The sequence below is a fragment of the Podarcis raffonei genome, chromosome 5 (assembly GCF_027172205.1).
Source record: "Podarcis raffonei isolate rPodRaf1 chromosome 5, rPodRaf1.pri, whole genome shotgun sequence".
Lineage (NCBI taxonomy): Eukaryota > Metazoa > Chordata > Lepidosauria > Squamata > Lacertidae > Podarcis > Podarcis raffonei.
Genome location: NC_070606.1, coordinates 46,104,675 through 46,120,083, shown reverse-complemented (window position 1 = coordinate 46,120,083; position 15,409 = coordinate 46,104,675). Strand labels below are relative to the sequence as shown.

At 41.1% G+C, this 15,409-nt stretch overlaps 1 protein-coding gene across 2 annotated transcripts in view; it reads left to right on the top strand.

The window, feature by feature from the left end:
- The window catches only part of LHPP (phospholysine phosphohistidine inorganic pyrophosphate phosphatase), a 115,503-nt gene that overhangs the window by 38,676 nt on the left and 61,418 nt on the right, over window positions 1-15,409 (top strand). For both annotated transcript variants that reach the window (XM_053388953.1, XM_053388954.1), the window contains exon 6: window positions 2,634-2,725. In XM_053388953.1, the coding sequence (XP_053244928.1) occupies window positions 2,634-2,725 (92 nt within the window). The remainder of the gene's footprint in view (window positions 1-2,633; window positions 2,726-15,409) is intronic.

Genomic DNA, 15,409 nt, shown 5'->3' with positions numbered 1-15,409 from the left:
ATTCCTACTTATGCTACTGAATTATGCAGCTTTCCATGAAATCTGCATAAAAATTGTAGTGGAGACAAGAACACCAACAGCTGCTGCCACTTCATTCTTGCCTACTGCTGTTGGTTCCAGTTGCTGCTTAATTACTTTGATCCCTACTAGTAAGAAGCAATTATAAAAATAGGATTGTGTGATCATAGGTATCCAACTCCCCAGCTGAGCAATGAGTTCTGGAGCCAATGTAAAATGCAACCAACTGGGATCTGGACCCCATTTAGCTTACTGAATCCTCATTTGGGGACTTTAGTTGCATGCAGCTAGGCCTGGAATCAGATCCATTGCCCCTAACTTTCACATAAATGCCAAATAATACGCTATTATGAGTTTGTGGGTGCCAGACCACTCCAATTAATCCCTGGACCTAGCAAGTGTTAGAATATAATCACAGCTTGGGGTGTTAAGATGGTGCCAGACCTCTTTAATTCCTGGATCCAGCAATTATTAAAATCTACCGGTAATCAAGCCAAGATAGCTTCCTGCGAGGTGATAGCTTGGGTCAGGCTTCCTCAACCTCGGCCCTCCATTTGTTTTTGGCCTACAACTCCCATGATCCCTAGCTTGCAGCACCAGTGGTCAGGGATGATGGGAATTGTAGCCTGGATAATGAGCCATTAAGGGGAGGATTAAGGGGCTCAGTGCGAGGTGGCAGATGGGTGGGACCCCCTCCCTCAATAGATAAAGCCAGAGTTTAGAGAGTTGAGAGTTGTGGTGTGACCTAGAAGTAAAGGAGCAAGGCGCAGAGAGAGTCAAGAGCACAATATTTGATTTCTGTTTGAATCCAAGGCTATGGCTTTGGGAGAAGCAATACCCTTTTGCGGTGTTGATGCTGTGAACCCTTTCATCATAGGTTCAGGTTATATATATGTGTAAATAAACCATATATCATAAAGATGCCACAGTCTCCGCTGTGCCTCATTTCCAAGAGGAAACAGGAACCCTGGGTTGGAACCTCTGGAATCTCGTACCGCTTAGAGATTAGGGTAGCATGCAACAATACAATATTTTATCCTTTCACATAAATAATATACAATCTTTTGTCCTTTACCATAAAAGGTAACAATTGCATTTGAATAATAGTTGCATTTATTTGTTGGGGGCGTGGGGGGGGGGGAATCATGCCTGTCTCAATGGTCTTCAATTCACAAATAGCTGGTGAGGCAATGCCCCTTCTTTATGATAGAACTGACAGCAGATCATGGTACTTGTTCTATCAAAGTAAAATTCCATTTGGTATGACTGGAATGCAGGGCTTGAAAGAAAACGAGCATTAAAAATGCAATGTTTGTGTCAGTAAGTTGAATTGTCTCCTCACCTTTCTACATGACATAATTCCAGAAAATCTGATACTGGCTCCTAATCATTTGTAATATATTCTCAATCTGTTTTAGAATAGGTATATTTTGAGGAAGCCAGCATAGTGATCACCTGCTGTGATGGTAGCGTTTTGATATGGCAGTGATCAGTGTTTCCCCCCAGGAGGTACTCAAGGGCACACAGTACCGACGCCTCTTTTTGTTGTTAAAAAGTGTGGCACTTACTGTAACAACTTCATTGTGAGTACCTGCACCTATTTTTCTAGAAAAAAAGCACTGGATGTGATGGAAGGAGACCCGGATGACATGTCAGCTTAGAATGAAAACAGAACAGCTGGAACAGCCACTGATGCAACTGATTCTATGCATTATCGAATTGGGCAGGGGCAGGACACAGAGAGCTGGATTAGGGACAGCTCATCTATGCATACGAAGGCATTTTGATCATCATGCAGTTAGCAACTGGCTCTTATGATAGCATGACAAATCTGCCTGCTCTGTCTCACACATGATGCAACTGTAGCTGTACTTCATCCACTGCTGTGCAGATGTTTTCAAGGGAGAAGTGTTCAGTATTGTTTTTCACATAAAATGAAACCTGCTAAACTTGAATATCATGATCAGAGGAAATCTTCAGCAAACAGTTTGATGGGCTTTGCAAAATCTAGAGTGACATTTTCCCCACCCCCTTAACATTTAGTTATATTTTAAAAAACAAATAACAGGAACCATCACCAAGAGAGACACTGCCAGTCATAATACATTTTCTGTTCCCCTAAAGCCCACCACTCTGTAACTAACTCCGCAACCAACTCAGCAATATGCAATTAATTGTCATTGCATAGTGAGCAATATTTCTCTATTAGGTAGCAATGGAAAGCACGCAGTACTATTGGTATAGATAGATCTAGGCCGACAGGCTGTGGTTACAATGAAATAAAGCTGTGCCATTTAACCACTTAGTAATTGAAAGATACGATGGGAACGTCTTGAAATGTTAGCATACCATTGCATTGTCTCAAAAGCATGTTGACTTCTCTGATGGTTTTCAAATTGCCTGGATGTATAGTGCTTGCCCCATAGGTAGAGGATGAATTATATTCAAGGTGAGCTGACTTTTAATCAATACGGTGACAATATTATCTTGTTTAATTTGTATGATGGCTGTATTAAACATCAAATCAAGCAGTTTATTATGTCAAGGAAGATGAAGTATGACAGGAATCAAATGCACTTGACACCACTTTTGTCTGTATTTCATTGCTGTGACAGGCCATCATGATTGGGGATGATATTGTAAATGATGTTGGAGGTGCCCAGCATTGCGGTATGAGAGCTCTACAAGTACGGACTGGAAAGTACAGGTCAGTGCACATTAAATATGCATTACATTCTATGCAGATTATCATGGAAACACAGGATATAACAGTGGCTTGTGATTTACATTCTCTGACTCAATCCCTGTCTTTATGAAGCTATGGTATGCTTTTAATGCATGGATTTATAATAGGAGAAGAAATAGGTCATTTTGTGAAATAGGATGTTGAAATGCATCATCTGCCAGGTCTCATTTTGGATTGGAGTTTGCACAAAGTCCCACATTGAGCCATGTACCATCTTAATACTTTAGAACACAAACATCTACAGCCAAAATCTCTTTTGACTGTAAAGGTTTTTCAACATCCATTTGAAAGAAAGGAACGTGACAATATTGGAAGCTGCTTTAGGCTGAGTTAAACCATTGGTCCTTCTGCATTGATTGGCAGTGGGTTGCTAGGGTATCATGCTGGGTTATCTCCTAACCCTACCTGGAGATTCTGGGAATTGAACCTGGAACCTGTTGCATGCAAAGTATATCCTTGACCACTGATTCTGTTCTGCAAATGCTGCTTCCTTATCTTCCTGAAAACATGGAGTTAAGAGCCTTCAGTTTTTCATCTAACATGTTTTGTCCTACATTACTGGTCAAAACCCAGATTCCACAGCTATAACATCACACTTTTCAGCTGGGAACCATCTAATTCATACTACAAATATGTAGAGATTGTAAATTTTTTTTGAAAATAAAGTGTGATATGTGAGATTCTGGGTATGAACTTTGTTTGCCTTCATCAAAAGTGATAACAGCTTACTCAAGACAATTTATAGCTGGCTGCTTTTCAGTCCTTGTTCCCTATTATTTCCTATGAAAACCTAAACAATTCAACCAAATTCTAACTGCTTCTGTGCAGAGGCCACCCACATTTCACCTATACAGTTCTACAATAATGATGAATGTGATCTAAGGGAAGCCATCAGATTGTGATAGGACAAGCGTTAGATTCCTTCTTCCTCTCAAAGTGTCATTAATGACATGAAAAACACACTGTCATTGTGTTTAACATTGTAGCCCTGCACTTTGGAATACTGCTAGCTCTTCTCTGTGGCAAGTTAAGAAGTCCCTGCCCTGACTTCCCAAGCAGATTGGAAAGTAAAAACACCTTCGCACTACAGTTCCTTGCATTTTTGAAGGGCTGTAGCTCAGTGGTAGATTATCTGCCTTGGATGCAGAAGGTCCCAGGTTCAATCCCCAACATTTCCTGGTAGGGCTGAACCCCTGGGGAGCCACTGCCAGCCAGTGTAGACGGTACTGAGCTAGATGGACCATTGAGGTCTGAAAAAGCCAGCTTCATACCCATCTATGTACTTTAGTGCTTAAGTGTGCTAACATTGGGCTTTGTGCATCCGTACAATGGCTAGGTACAAGGGACCTAGTGCAGAGCTTTGCATGTACATTGGACTCTTAAGACCTTTTGTGCAAATTGTATCTCCTTTCACCACTTGGCAAGCAGCTCTGTGATGCAAGGTAGTATTCAAAGCAACAGGAGAAGATGCCATTGAGACTAACAGAAAGGAGGCCCAGGTGTGTATGTGGAAGTGTCTTTGCAAATCTAAGAAATGCTCTGAATCTCAGATAATGTGTAAAAGGAGACATGGGGAATAGTTGTTTTTAAGAGTGACAATACATAAAAAGCCCTATAAAGAATCCCTAGGGACTTTAGAATATAACATAAAGGAAAGCATAGAGGGAAATGAAACGCAAGAAACTCATTTTGATGGTTTACACTATTTGAAATCCCAGCTGATATATTTTGTGTTGCTTTCACTGTTTTAAGAGTATGATTGCTCACAGAATGTGCGTTTCAGATAGAGATGAGTGTACTACATCCTAGTGCCCTTAGATGGTGCCATTAGTACATTTACTGCAGCTTTGACCAACGTTCTTCCCTAGAGGCTCTAAGCAGCAGTTGCCAAATCACAGTAAAACTTGAAAGCTTTGTTAACAGCTGCCAGTACAATGGCATTTTCCAGGTACCTCACTGATCAAAGGTTTCCAACTTTCTAAGCTGTCAGGTAAGTTTGTCCCATGAAATTCTTTACAAATCCATGCTTGGATTGCCTGAAAAGCTTTCCTTCCATTTCTTACAAAAGATTGGTGAATGAGCTGATCAAAGCACACACACAGGCCCAAACCTGGTTGAAAACAATGTACAGATTGAAACATCACATCCCACCAGCCCAGCCCAGCCAGCATGTAAATGGAAAGCAGTTCTTCTTTAGGTTGGAATGTGCGGCTTATTTTAAGCAAAAGTATAATTTGTCAACAGATATGAAGACCCATGCTTTTTTGACAGCTAGGTGTTCATAGTATGGAACGTACTGCCACGGCTACAAGAATGGCCATGTATGGCCATGAAGCTTTTTTCAAAGAGGAGGACTGGGGAAGTTCTGAGTGTTTCATTTGGCCTGCAACTCTTAATGGATTCATTCTATTAACCTTACACTTCTAAATCTAAAATGTCTTGTAGACTATGCTGTAGTGGCCTGCCCCTATGAGGTATGTAACAGTTACCTCTGTGCAAGAGTGATGCCAAGATCCTTCCCATCAATTATGCCGTTCATATTACTATTCCAATATTTTGTTACGTGAGAACCCATTACAGTAAGAGGGTAAAACTACCCGGTGGCATTTGCAACTGTCTTCCCAAATTGGGAAGGGCTGCACAATGGATTGGGTGTGTCGTTTTGTGCAGGTGAGGAGTCTCTGGTTTCTTATTTGCAGGTATTGTAATTGAAATATTAAATCCTGGTTGAACCGAGGCTCTTTTCTTGGCTAGCATCACTTTGGTTGAGCACAGTTGTTGAGGTTCACAAGATACCAAGAGGTTGTAAAATGTTCAGCTGTTTTTGGCAGATGTGAGGAGGAGACTCACAGTACTGTTTGGAGCGCAACAGATTGAAATACTCAAGCAGGCTGAATCAAATAGCACCAGGGGGTGGAAGGAGACCAACCTAGTCACATAGGCTTGACGTGTTCTGCCAGGAGTCTTAAGTTTTCCCTTGGCATTCATTCCCCTACATGCTAGGTGACTGTGGACAGAAGGCGGCCGTGTTTTCCCTCCAGCTTATAAAACAGAACCATTCTGTTCAGGAGAGTGGAAACAAAATGAGTAGGCTGTCCTGTGTTATTCTCACCCTGATCTTGATCTTGATTTAAGCACTTCCTGGCTAGCATACAACATAGGAGTATAAATTGTTGGGTTTTGTTTTAAATGTGTTCTTGCTCTCAATGACAGTTCTGTAATATCTGGTCAAGAAAACACTATTTTGAAGAGCCTGGGGTTTTCACATCATGGTACAAATTGACAAATCAGTTTTATCGCAATAATGTAGAAGTTAAATTTGCTGGTTTTAATGGTTGCTTTCATTCTGAGAGTAGCTACAACAGCTGGTTATCCGTTAAAACCTCATGGTACTTGTACAGAAATAATGGGGGGAAAGCTTCAGAGACGACTATCCAGTGGGATGATGCTAGTTTACAAAATGAAGAACTACTTCTGGAATTTTTGTTTATAATAGAGATTTAAATTCCACTTTAAAAATTCATTTAAAATCCATTCAAAATCCACTTTAATCCCCTTTTTCCTACTAGCACCAAACTTAAGGCGGCATACATGTGACTCTTAGTATTAATGGACTGGGCCTATCAAGGGCCTATCAACACTATGTATTATCTGGACTTCCTTAAGCTTTTATGTAATTGCCTGTGGATATTTAGCAATTTCTTAGAACTCAGGTAGATTGCTTAATTACATGGTTAACTGTTATGAAGGCTGGGCATTATTGCATATTCTAAAAGATAGTGTAAATTCTTTTAAGGAAAACTCGGGGGTTCTTTGGTTCGTGTCACTCACTTATTGTTGAGTTCTGTGTGGACTTGCGAGACTAGGCAAATTTCGAGAGCCACTTTAGTTTATTCAGGTTGCCTGTCAAGCCAATTTATATTTCTCCTTTCCCTGCCAATGCATTATTCATGAAGCAATGTGGGTGACTGGGCTGAATCCCTGAAAAGAAAGGCATTCTGTGCAGGCCTCTCCAAAATTTCCTACAGAGTGTCTGTGCTCTCCTGCACAGTATAATCTGTGAGGACAAACCTGCCTCCATTTTGAAGACAAGCAACACGTAGCTGAATTTCTGCATTTGGTCCCAACATTCTGTCTCCTGTTCTCTCTGCTGCGAGTTTTAGAACAGGGTGGGATAAGCGTTTTTTTGTCTGTGCTAATCCCAACCTTGCAGTAGCAAAACCCTTCTGTAGAATAGCCATGGTAGTTACCCAAACATTTCAGTGTTTTCTTCTGCTCACATGGCTTGCGGTATGATCAATTATTTGCTAGCTCATCACTTAGAAGCCCCACTGAATATCATTCAAAAAGTAACAGAGAGTAGTGTCTTAAAGAAGCTGGTGGGGCTGCTGAAATGTGCTTCACAAGCATTAGCATTGGAGACAGCTGTGCAATTGTGGTTTCACTAGTGATTTCCTTCCTTTAGACTGTGGTTCCTCCTTCTGGTTTGCATGCTTCATGTGGAAACTGCCGTAGCTTTTCCTGGACACCATGCAGAGAGAGGCTAAAAATTAGATCTGTTTGTTCTGTGATTAAATCAAAGTAAAAGCATTATATCCTGGCAATGAAATAGTTGAATTAGTATCTCCAACCAACTCCATTTAAATTAGAAATGTTTAACTAGTGTTTTTACCCAAGGCTGTAGTAACTGCATACCAGACCCTTGGAACATCTCTTGACATAAGATGCAATAGTGTGGTCCAGAATAACGAAGATGGCTTCTCTACAGTAGCCTAGTTCCAGTGGGCCTTCTTATTGCCTCCTTGAACCCAGAAGTATTGCACAATGACTTGATCTCTCAGCAGCCTTCATTACTGTTGACCAGGCTTCCTCAACCTCAGCCCTTCAGATGTTTTGAGACTACAGTTCCCATCATCCCTGACCACTGGTCCTGCTAGCTAGGGATCATGGGAGTTGTAGGCCAAAAACATCTCGAGGGCCAAGGTTGAGGAAGCCTGCTGTTGACCAAAGTATCCTCCTGAAGAGGCTCTGTGGTTTGGAAGACCATATTACAGTGTTTCCACTCCTATCTGCAGGACCACTACCTGAGAATAGTATTGGGGGGCTTCTGCTGGACCTCTTGGCTGGATGAGAGCCAATAAACTGAGACTGAATCATGGTAAAATAGAGGTGCTGGTGGTTGGTGGCAACCTTGACCTGTACTTTGGAAGGCAGCACTCTCTCAGGAAGAAGAGGGTTCATAGCTTGTGGGTGCTCCTGAAGCCAACACCAGCTTGTTTGACAGCTGTGACCATTTATAGACTGGGTGAACCTGGCCATGGATATCGAAACACAATCCACAAAATTACCCTTTGAAGCTCTAAATGGCTTGGGGCCAGGTACCTTAAGGACCACAGCTCTTCCACGTGTACCTGGCCACAGGCGCCAAGTTGCCCCCAAGATTGAGGGGCCCTGATGTGTGTTGCCCATGTGTGCGACGTCACAACGTCTGGAGAAGGCAGAGTTTTCTGGAGGAGCCAGCCACTGAAGCTGCGCTGCACTCTGCTCTGCGCTTGGCCTCCTCCACCCCCTCAACATTGAGGGGGCTCGGCCCCCTTCTAACAAATATTGAGAGGGCCGAAGGCACCTCATTCCCCTTGAACTGGTGTACCTGCACCTGCCTAATATACAATCTTCCTCATTGGCTGTTCTTCCGGTTTCGTCATCATTGGAGGTAAGACAGCTGATGACTGGAGAATAGGCTTTTCAGTTGTAGCATGCTGATTTTGGAATCTTCTCCAAGGAGATGCACCTAGCTCTGAGTTGTGCTTTCTTTTTGGCAGTAAGTGAAAATCGTTTTATTTGCCCAAGCCTTTTAGAGCTGTGACGGGGAACATGTGGCCTTCCAGATATTGTTGGACTCTGGCTCCCATCAGCCCCAGTCAGCATGGTCAATGGTGAAGGCAATTGGGAACTGTAGTGCAGCAACATCTAGAGGACCACAGGTTTCCCACCCATCTTGGAGTTTGTTTTCCCTACTGCAACTAAACTATTCAGGTTTTATTGTCTTATTGATATTGTCTCTGCTGATTTTTATCGGCTTTATGTAAGCCGCTCTGGGAGCCATGCCAGCTGGAGCAGTGTAAGAATACTTAAAATAAATAACTATTTGAAAAGCCCTCCAGCTACACATTGTTATAGCCCTAAATGCTTTAAGTGCTCTAAATCTATTCAGCTAGCAGACTTGCTACTGCATGGACCCTACTGGGGTGACCATGTGTCTGCAGCTGGCTACCCTTGACTAGGGAGAAGACATAATATTACTTCTTGGGTCTAAACTACATTTTCTGTAAACTGCCCAGAGGACTTTGGGTCATGGGCAAACTAGAAATGACAATGAATGAATGAGTATATAGATTATATTAGGTAGTGACTCAGTATTCCTATTTAGTTCTCAGTGTGTTCAGTATTAAATTATTCCATGGCTTCTTTTGTGGTAGTCGTCGTCAGATCTCTCTGAACTCAGTTTTCCTTTCGCCACTGAGTAGTCTGAACAATGGTATTTACTTTACTCTTGTGTGAAGTTGACTTGTTTCCAACCGGTACATGATGCAAAGTGTTTCTTCTTTTACTGAACATAATGCCTCCATTTGCAAGGGAGGGGCGACTCTGTCCCATGCTTTTCTGAATTCAAACCCTCATTTATCCCTTGAAATGCAGTTTATGGACAGTGGGACCTTCAAGGGCTTCTCATCATCACGTGGACTGCCTGAACACAGAGCTAGGCGAAGCTGCTGCTCTGAGCTTTCTGTAACCTGTTACAAAGTGAACCTTTGTTCACACTGTGAAAGACTTTTTGCAGTTGAATAACATTAGCTTCTGCTAAACCATTGGCTGCAGGGGACTGAATTCAGGCCTAAAAATAGGGGAATGTTTAAAGAGTCTGTCCAACTCAGAAGTGAAGAATGTGCAGTTGTAACTAAGCTTGACATCTGCCTGAAGATTACATCATCTGGAGGGGGAAGGGAAAGCTTTCAAAATCAAACTTTTCTGAAAAGTGCTAAACAGCTGTGTCAGCTGATAATCATGCAATGTTTTTGTAGTGTGCCATGATATTTTTTTAAGTGTAGAAGTGCAAAAGAGAGGAAAGCTTTGAAGAAAGAAGCAAGTTGGTCTTCTCTCTAGATAGACTATTTGCATACTGCTAGTGCTGAAAGACCATTAAAGGTTCCTTACGTTGCAACTAAAGAGCTTCTCAGTGTTTGGGAGTCTTCTGATAAAAGATACTAACATTATGAGCTTCTATCTATAATACAGTCCATGGATTTGGTAACTTCCAACATATAAGTCAGGGGCTCAGTTAAGAACATAAAAAGAGCTCTGATGGATCAGGCCCTTCTAGTCTAGTATCCTGTTCTCACAGTGACCAACCAGATGCCTGTGGGAAGCCTGCAAGCAAGACCTAAGTACAGCAACACTTTCCTAACTTGCCATCCCAATTCCTTGCTATTATGGAGCCTTAAAAGGACCCCCCTCCCCCACAAAAGCACAAACCCTGTCCTTCTCATATAGTGTTTTCTTTTAAGAGCTCTCCAAGCACATTCCTCCATTTCACAGCTGGAGGCGATTGTGCAAGATGGAGTGAAGGTTTCACCCTAAATGCAGTAAGCCAGCATAGTGGGTATATTGCAGATATTAATATTGTGCAGTTTGAAGTGACTGTATGCATGAGAACTGACTGCCTTTCGGGAATGAAACATTGTCGAGTCCCATAAATTTAATTAAAACTTTTGCTTGCAGAACTTTCTTCAAGAACAAAACAAAAACATCAAAATGTGACATTCAAACAGTTGCACAAGACATATGCCAGTCCAAGACATTCTGTGTTCTGCTTCTAAGCTACAGCCTTTGGCATAGGGCTGATCTGTGTGGCAAGCTGGTACCCTCTAATAGCTTTCCACATATGTAGAGCAGTCTCCATGTGTACCCAGTTTCAAGTGGCCTCCACTAGGCACTCATATTATGAAAATGGTGTGCATAACCCAAGTCAGCTTCATGTAGGAAGCGCTTTGTATGAAAAACCACATTTGAGAAAGAATTGCTTAAAATGAGTGTCTATAATGTGGCAGTTTTTTTCCTCCCTAAATACCCAGCTTTTTTCACACGCTCCTTGTGAAACCAAGTTGATAAAATCACCATATGATGACTGGATTGACTCATATATACAATTTGCCTTGAGATCAACTACTGCTTTGTGGTGTTGTGTATAGACACTCCTGTGTGAATGTCCTTGACTAAAGTTGAAGTGAATCTACTTTGCCATGAAATTCAGAGTGGTCCAAGGAAAGTCACTGTCACTCGATGTCTAATCATATCACTATATGTAGATGTGAAATTATAAGACACTATGTTTAAATAAAAGTATGTAAGAAATAATACCTCCTTAAAGGCTTTACTGGTTAATAGTATATGTATTTATATATCTATTTCCATTTATAATGGCACTATCAAAATTAAAAAGCCCCGCATAAACCCAGTACAGTGTGCAATACACTTCTATCCTGGAAGACAGAATAAAATACCAAAAACCCCAGAGAGCTTTGTAATCCTAAGTACAGAGGTGAGATTTTCAAGAAAAAGATACATTACAAAATAGACATTTGGCCTGGTTATTCTGAATAAAAGTGGACCCATTGTGGATCATTATACCAAATAGTACCTTTCACACTTTGTTTCCACCCAACAGCCACATGGAGGAGGAAACGGCCTTGACTTCTTTGTAACCGCAGGATATGAGCAAGTCGGGCAATTATTTTTATTGCTTTAGAACTAAATCAAGCAACGCATGTTCATCTGTTAAACAGATTACATGCTGAAGCCCATCCACCTCTTTGACCAAATGTAAACAAATATTATTCACCTCATAAGTCACAAAACAGAGTATAATTGGCTGGTCATGAAAGCCTTTCTTTTGACCTACTATGTGTTGAATGGAGAGGACTGCAGTGATTGCTGTGAATGCACACAAATAACAATGCTAATTTGCTGGCACAAACAGGTTAGTCATAACTGCAGATATCCTAAGTCAGGGGTAGTAAATGTGGCACCCACCAGATGTTGCAGACTACAACTCCCATGATGCCTAATCATTTGCAATGCTGGTTGAGACCAATAGGAATTGTAGTCCCAAACATCTGTTACCTACCCCAGTCCTATCCCATAAGTACTATTGTTTCATTTTCAGATTTCTACATTCAGGGAGTCCCTGCATGGGACCTCTGTACATGGGAAAGAGCTCTGGGGCATGTTCCAGTGTACGTTTTTCAGTTCAAGGGATACTGGTCAGACTGATTGACTGATTGAACTGAAAACATGGCCTAGAACAACTTGTGCAATATTCTTCTACATCTGTACATTGTGGGGCAGGCAGACAAGTCCTGAGAAGTACTGATACTGACAGGGTCAAAGTAGGCATATCTGGGACAGACCTGTGTATTGAAATTGGCTCTGTCATTGAGTCCAGGAGCAGAGGAGCAGCTTAAAATGAAGCAATGCCAGAGGGGTGCTGAACCCTCCCCCAGCTGGTGCTTTTCACTCCATGACCACTGTGCCACAGTTATGCTTATTTCCTTGTTGAAGTTTAGAAACCAGGATCAACCCCACCTGGAAAAAAATGGATGGTAACAGACATTTCAAGGCACAAAACATCAGTAAGGGAAGGTTCCACTTTTTTACTTCTCCTTGCCCACTCTGCACATTAAATCCCCAGACCAATCTCAACTTGGTGTGGATTCAACACCAGACCTGATTTTAACATATGGTCTGGAGCTATTGTATTTAGTTTGACTCTGCCTTGCAAGAATCTCTCTGAGTTTCCAGTGATTCACAGGAGCCCCTCAGAATGCAGTTTGCAAACCACTGCCATGGCCAAGCAGTTTAGATCAAATGGGTGGCTAACCTGTGACCCTCCCAGAAAGTTGTTGGATTACAACTCCCATCAACTCTAGGCCATCCATCAGGGATGATGGGAGTTGCAGTTCAGTGATGTCTGAAGGGCCACTAGTTAACCCCCTCCCTTTGGTTTAGACTGTTCTTGCTCTGCAGTCCAACAGATTGATTGTTCTCAGGTGTCTTTATGCAAAGATCCGTCAGAGAGAAATATCACAGCTAAGTGAAGCTCCATTCTTATTTTTCGGATTTGCATGGTCTTTTTCCTAGCGTTTCCTTGATGTGGACTTTTGTGTGTGTTAGAGAAGCCACATGAATCTTGTCTTTACAATGGAAGAAAAAAGACTTCTGGCTTTATTTCATTTTTTTATTGTCCACTAACTTTTATTAGGGTATCATAGCATGAGTAATTGTGTGAAAGGTTGGGATGTAAACCTTAATGGGTGAAGTAAATCTCTAAAAAAAAATATAAAAAAAAATCAGGAGCACATGGCAGCACAGCCGATAGGTCAGCTGTATTATAGCAGGCTCCCAGTTTCATGGAACATTAGCAGAACTGACAGAAATGAATAAAGTTTCCACCACAGATGAGGCAGGTTTTATTCCTGTGGACACAGCTTGTTCTTTCTCCTCTTTTTCTTTTTCTTCAAATATATGTTCCAATAGAAAGCCTATTTCCCTGCCTTCTGGATTCACATAATTTAAAAGACTTGTCAATTACACCTTTTTATGGAACAAGGAATTGCCTTTTTTGACCCATCTAACCTACCTTCTGGTATTCATGGCATGACTAAATAGACTTTTGTTCATCCATCTCCCAGGCTTATATTTCATGGTAGAATACTTGCTTTTGTTTCAAGATGCTGCACAATATATTTATTATTTTCCAAATTCATCTTCTCGCTTTTATACACTATCCCCAGGATACTTAGAATTAACTTCCATCTCTCACTATATACCAGTTTTCTATCACTGCAAATCCTCCAGTACATGAATTTAAGTATTCTATGAAGTTATTTTCCCCCCTTTCCTTTATATATATATTTAATAACCATAATCTATTTGCAGTATTTAACTGTACTCGTTTTTAGGATGAGATCAGTTGCTGTTTTAGTACATTAATGAGATATTGCAAAAGTACCATAAAATCACATGTAAATTAAGAGGTAGTGACTTGATCTTTAGTTTCCTGCAATGAATTTTGTGCATTGCTATGGGTTAAACATGTCGATAGTGCAAAGATAATAAGTTTCTACATTAATACTATATCCGGGTAACCTACATAGGTCTGGAAGCATGGAGAGGTATTCTCATATATTAGCCACCAAATCTTTCAGTGTTAAAACATTGATTTCAGAGAGGCTACCACATTGTTGAAAGATCAGACAGTCTCAACAAATCTGTACATGCGTGTGTGTTTAGTCAATAGAAAATGTGGCACCTGTGATTTGAAGTAATATCCTGCATGAACACTTACCTGCCACCTTTGTTTTATATCATTTTAATATGTTAAGCATATCTTAACGCTGGTGGAAGAAGAGAGGCATTGTGTGCATACCAAGCTGATAACCAGGCCTTTGAGAGAAATAAGCTTAATGTAAATATTCAAGTGTGCTAGGGAGATGAGCTCACACATTGTAGCCAAGGAGAAGAGAAAAACTCATATCTCATAATGAGCACAATTTAAAAACAGACCATCTACATGCAAGTTAGCTAATTATAATGTTGTGTATTTGGCAGCTCTAGTTTTTGCTTAGTGTTACAATAGGTGAGTGCCATTATTTTGCAGTAGCAATAATGGTGCATCAATAACTAAAATGGAAACCAGGTCTAAAAACCAAGACTAAAAAAAGTGGTAATGCCTAGATCAACTTTCCCCAACCTGTGGCCCTCCAAATGTTTTGGCCTAAAGTTCCCATCAACCCAAGGCAGCATGACTATTGGTATCCGTCTGTCTCAGGAGACTTTTATTAAAAACAAAAAAAATCATAGATAAATGCAGAAACAGGACAGAATGTAGAAGTTTCACTTATGTGAAATTGACACACGCCAGAAACAGACTGAGCCATCTCTGCTGGATAGTATTTACAATGCCATGGAAACCTATTGAGAAGTGGTTCCCTCTGGCATGGGAAATACTAGAATTTTCATTTTGCTGTGTTGAGATTGTCCCTTGTTTACATTGCAACTGGAAAAAAACACTGTGAGAATCGGGCTCCAGAATACCCAGAGCAAAAGGCAGTTTCCCATCTGGAACAGATTGCATACATCATGGTTAGGCAAGCTGCTGAGAAAGAAGAATGCTTCATTTGTCATTGTTATGGACTATTGAGCAGACTGAGTGTATGCTAAGTATTCTGCAGCAGGAAAAAGAAACCCATTAATTGCCGAGGTAAGGCATAAACTTAAGACAACTTAAATGTCAGAAGAGCAAGAAAATAACAAATGGAGCTATTCCTGTCATTACTGATCAGCAGGGTAGTTGGTAAGAGGATGGAAGGTCTCTGTTTCCAACTGCTCATGCCATTCATTTGTTAGGCACCAGTTTTAATAATCAGGGTTAGCTATCTTGGAATGAAGATGGTTTCTAATCTTTTGCCTCATTCCTTTCCCCAAGATTTACAGCCTGTTTAATCTGTAAACCATAGATTTGCTTGTATTACCCTGCTTGAGGACTAGCCAGGTGGAGTTCAGCCATCGACTTCTTCAAGTTTAGTT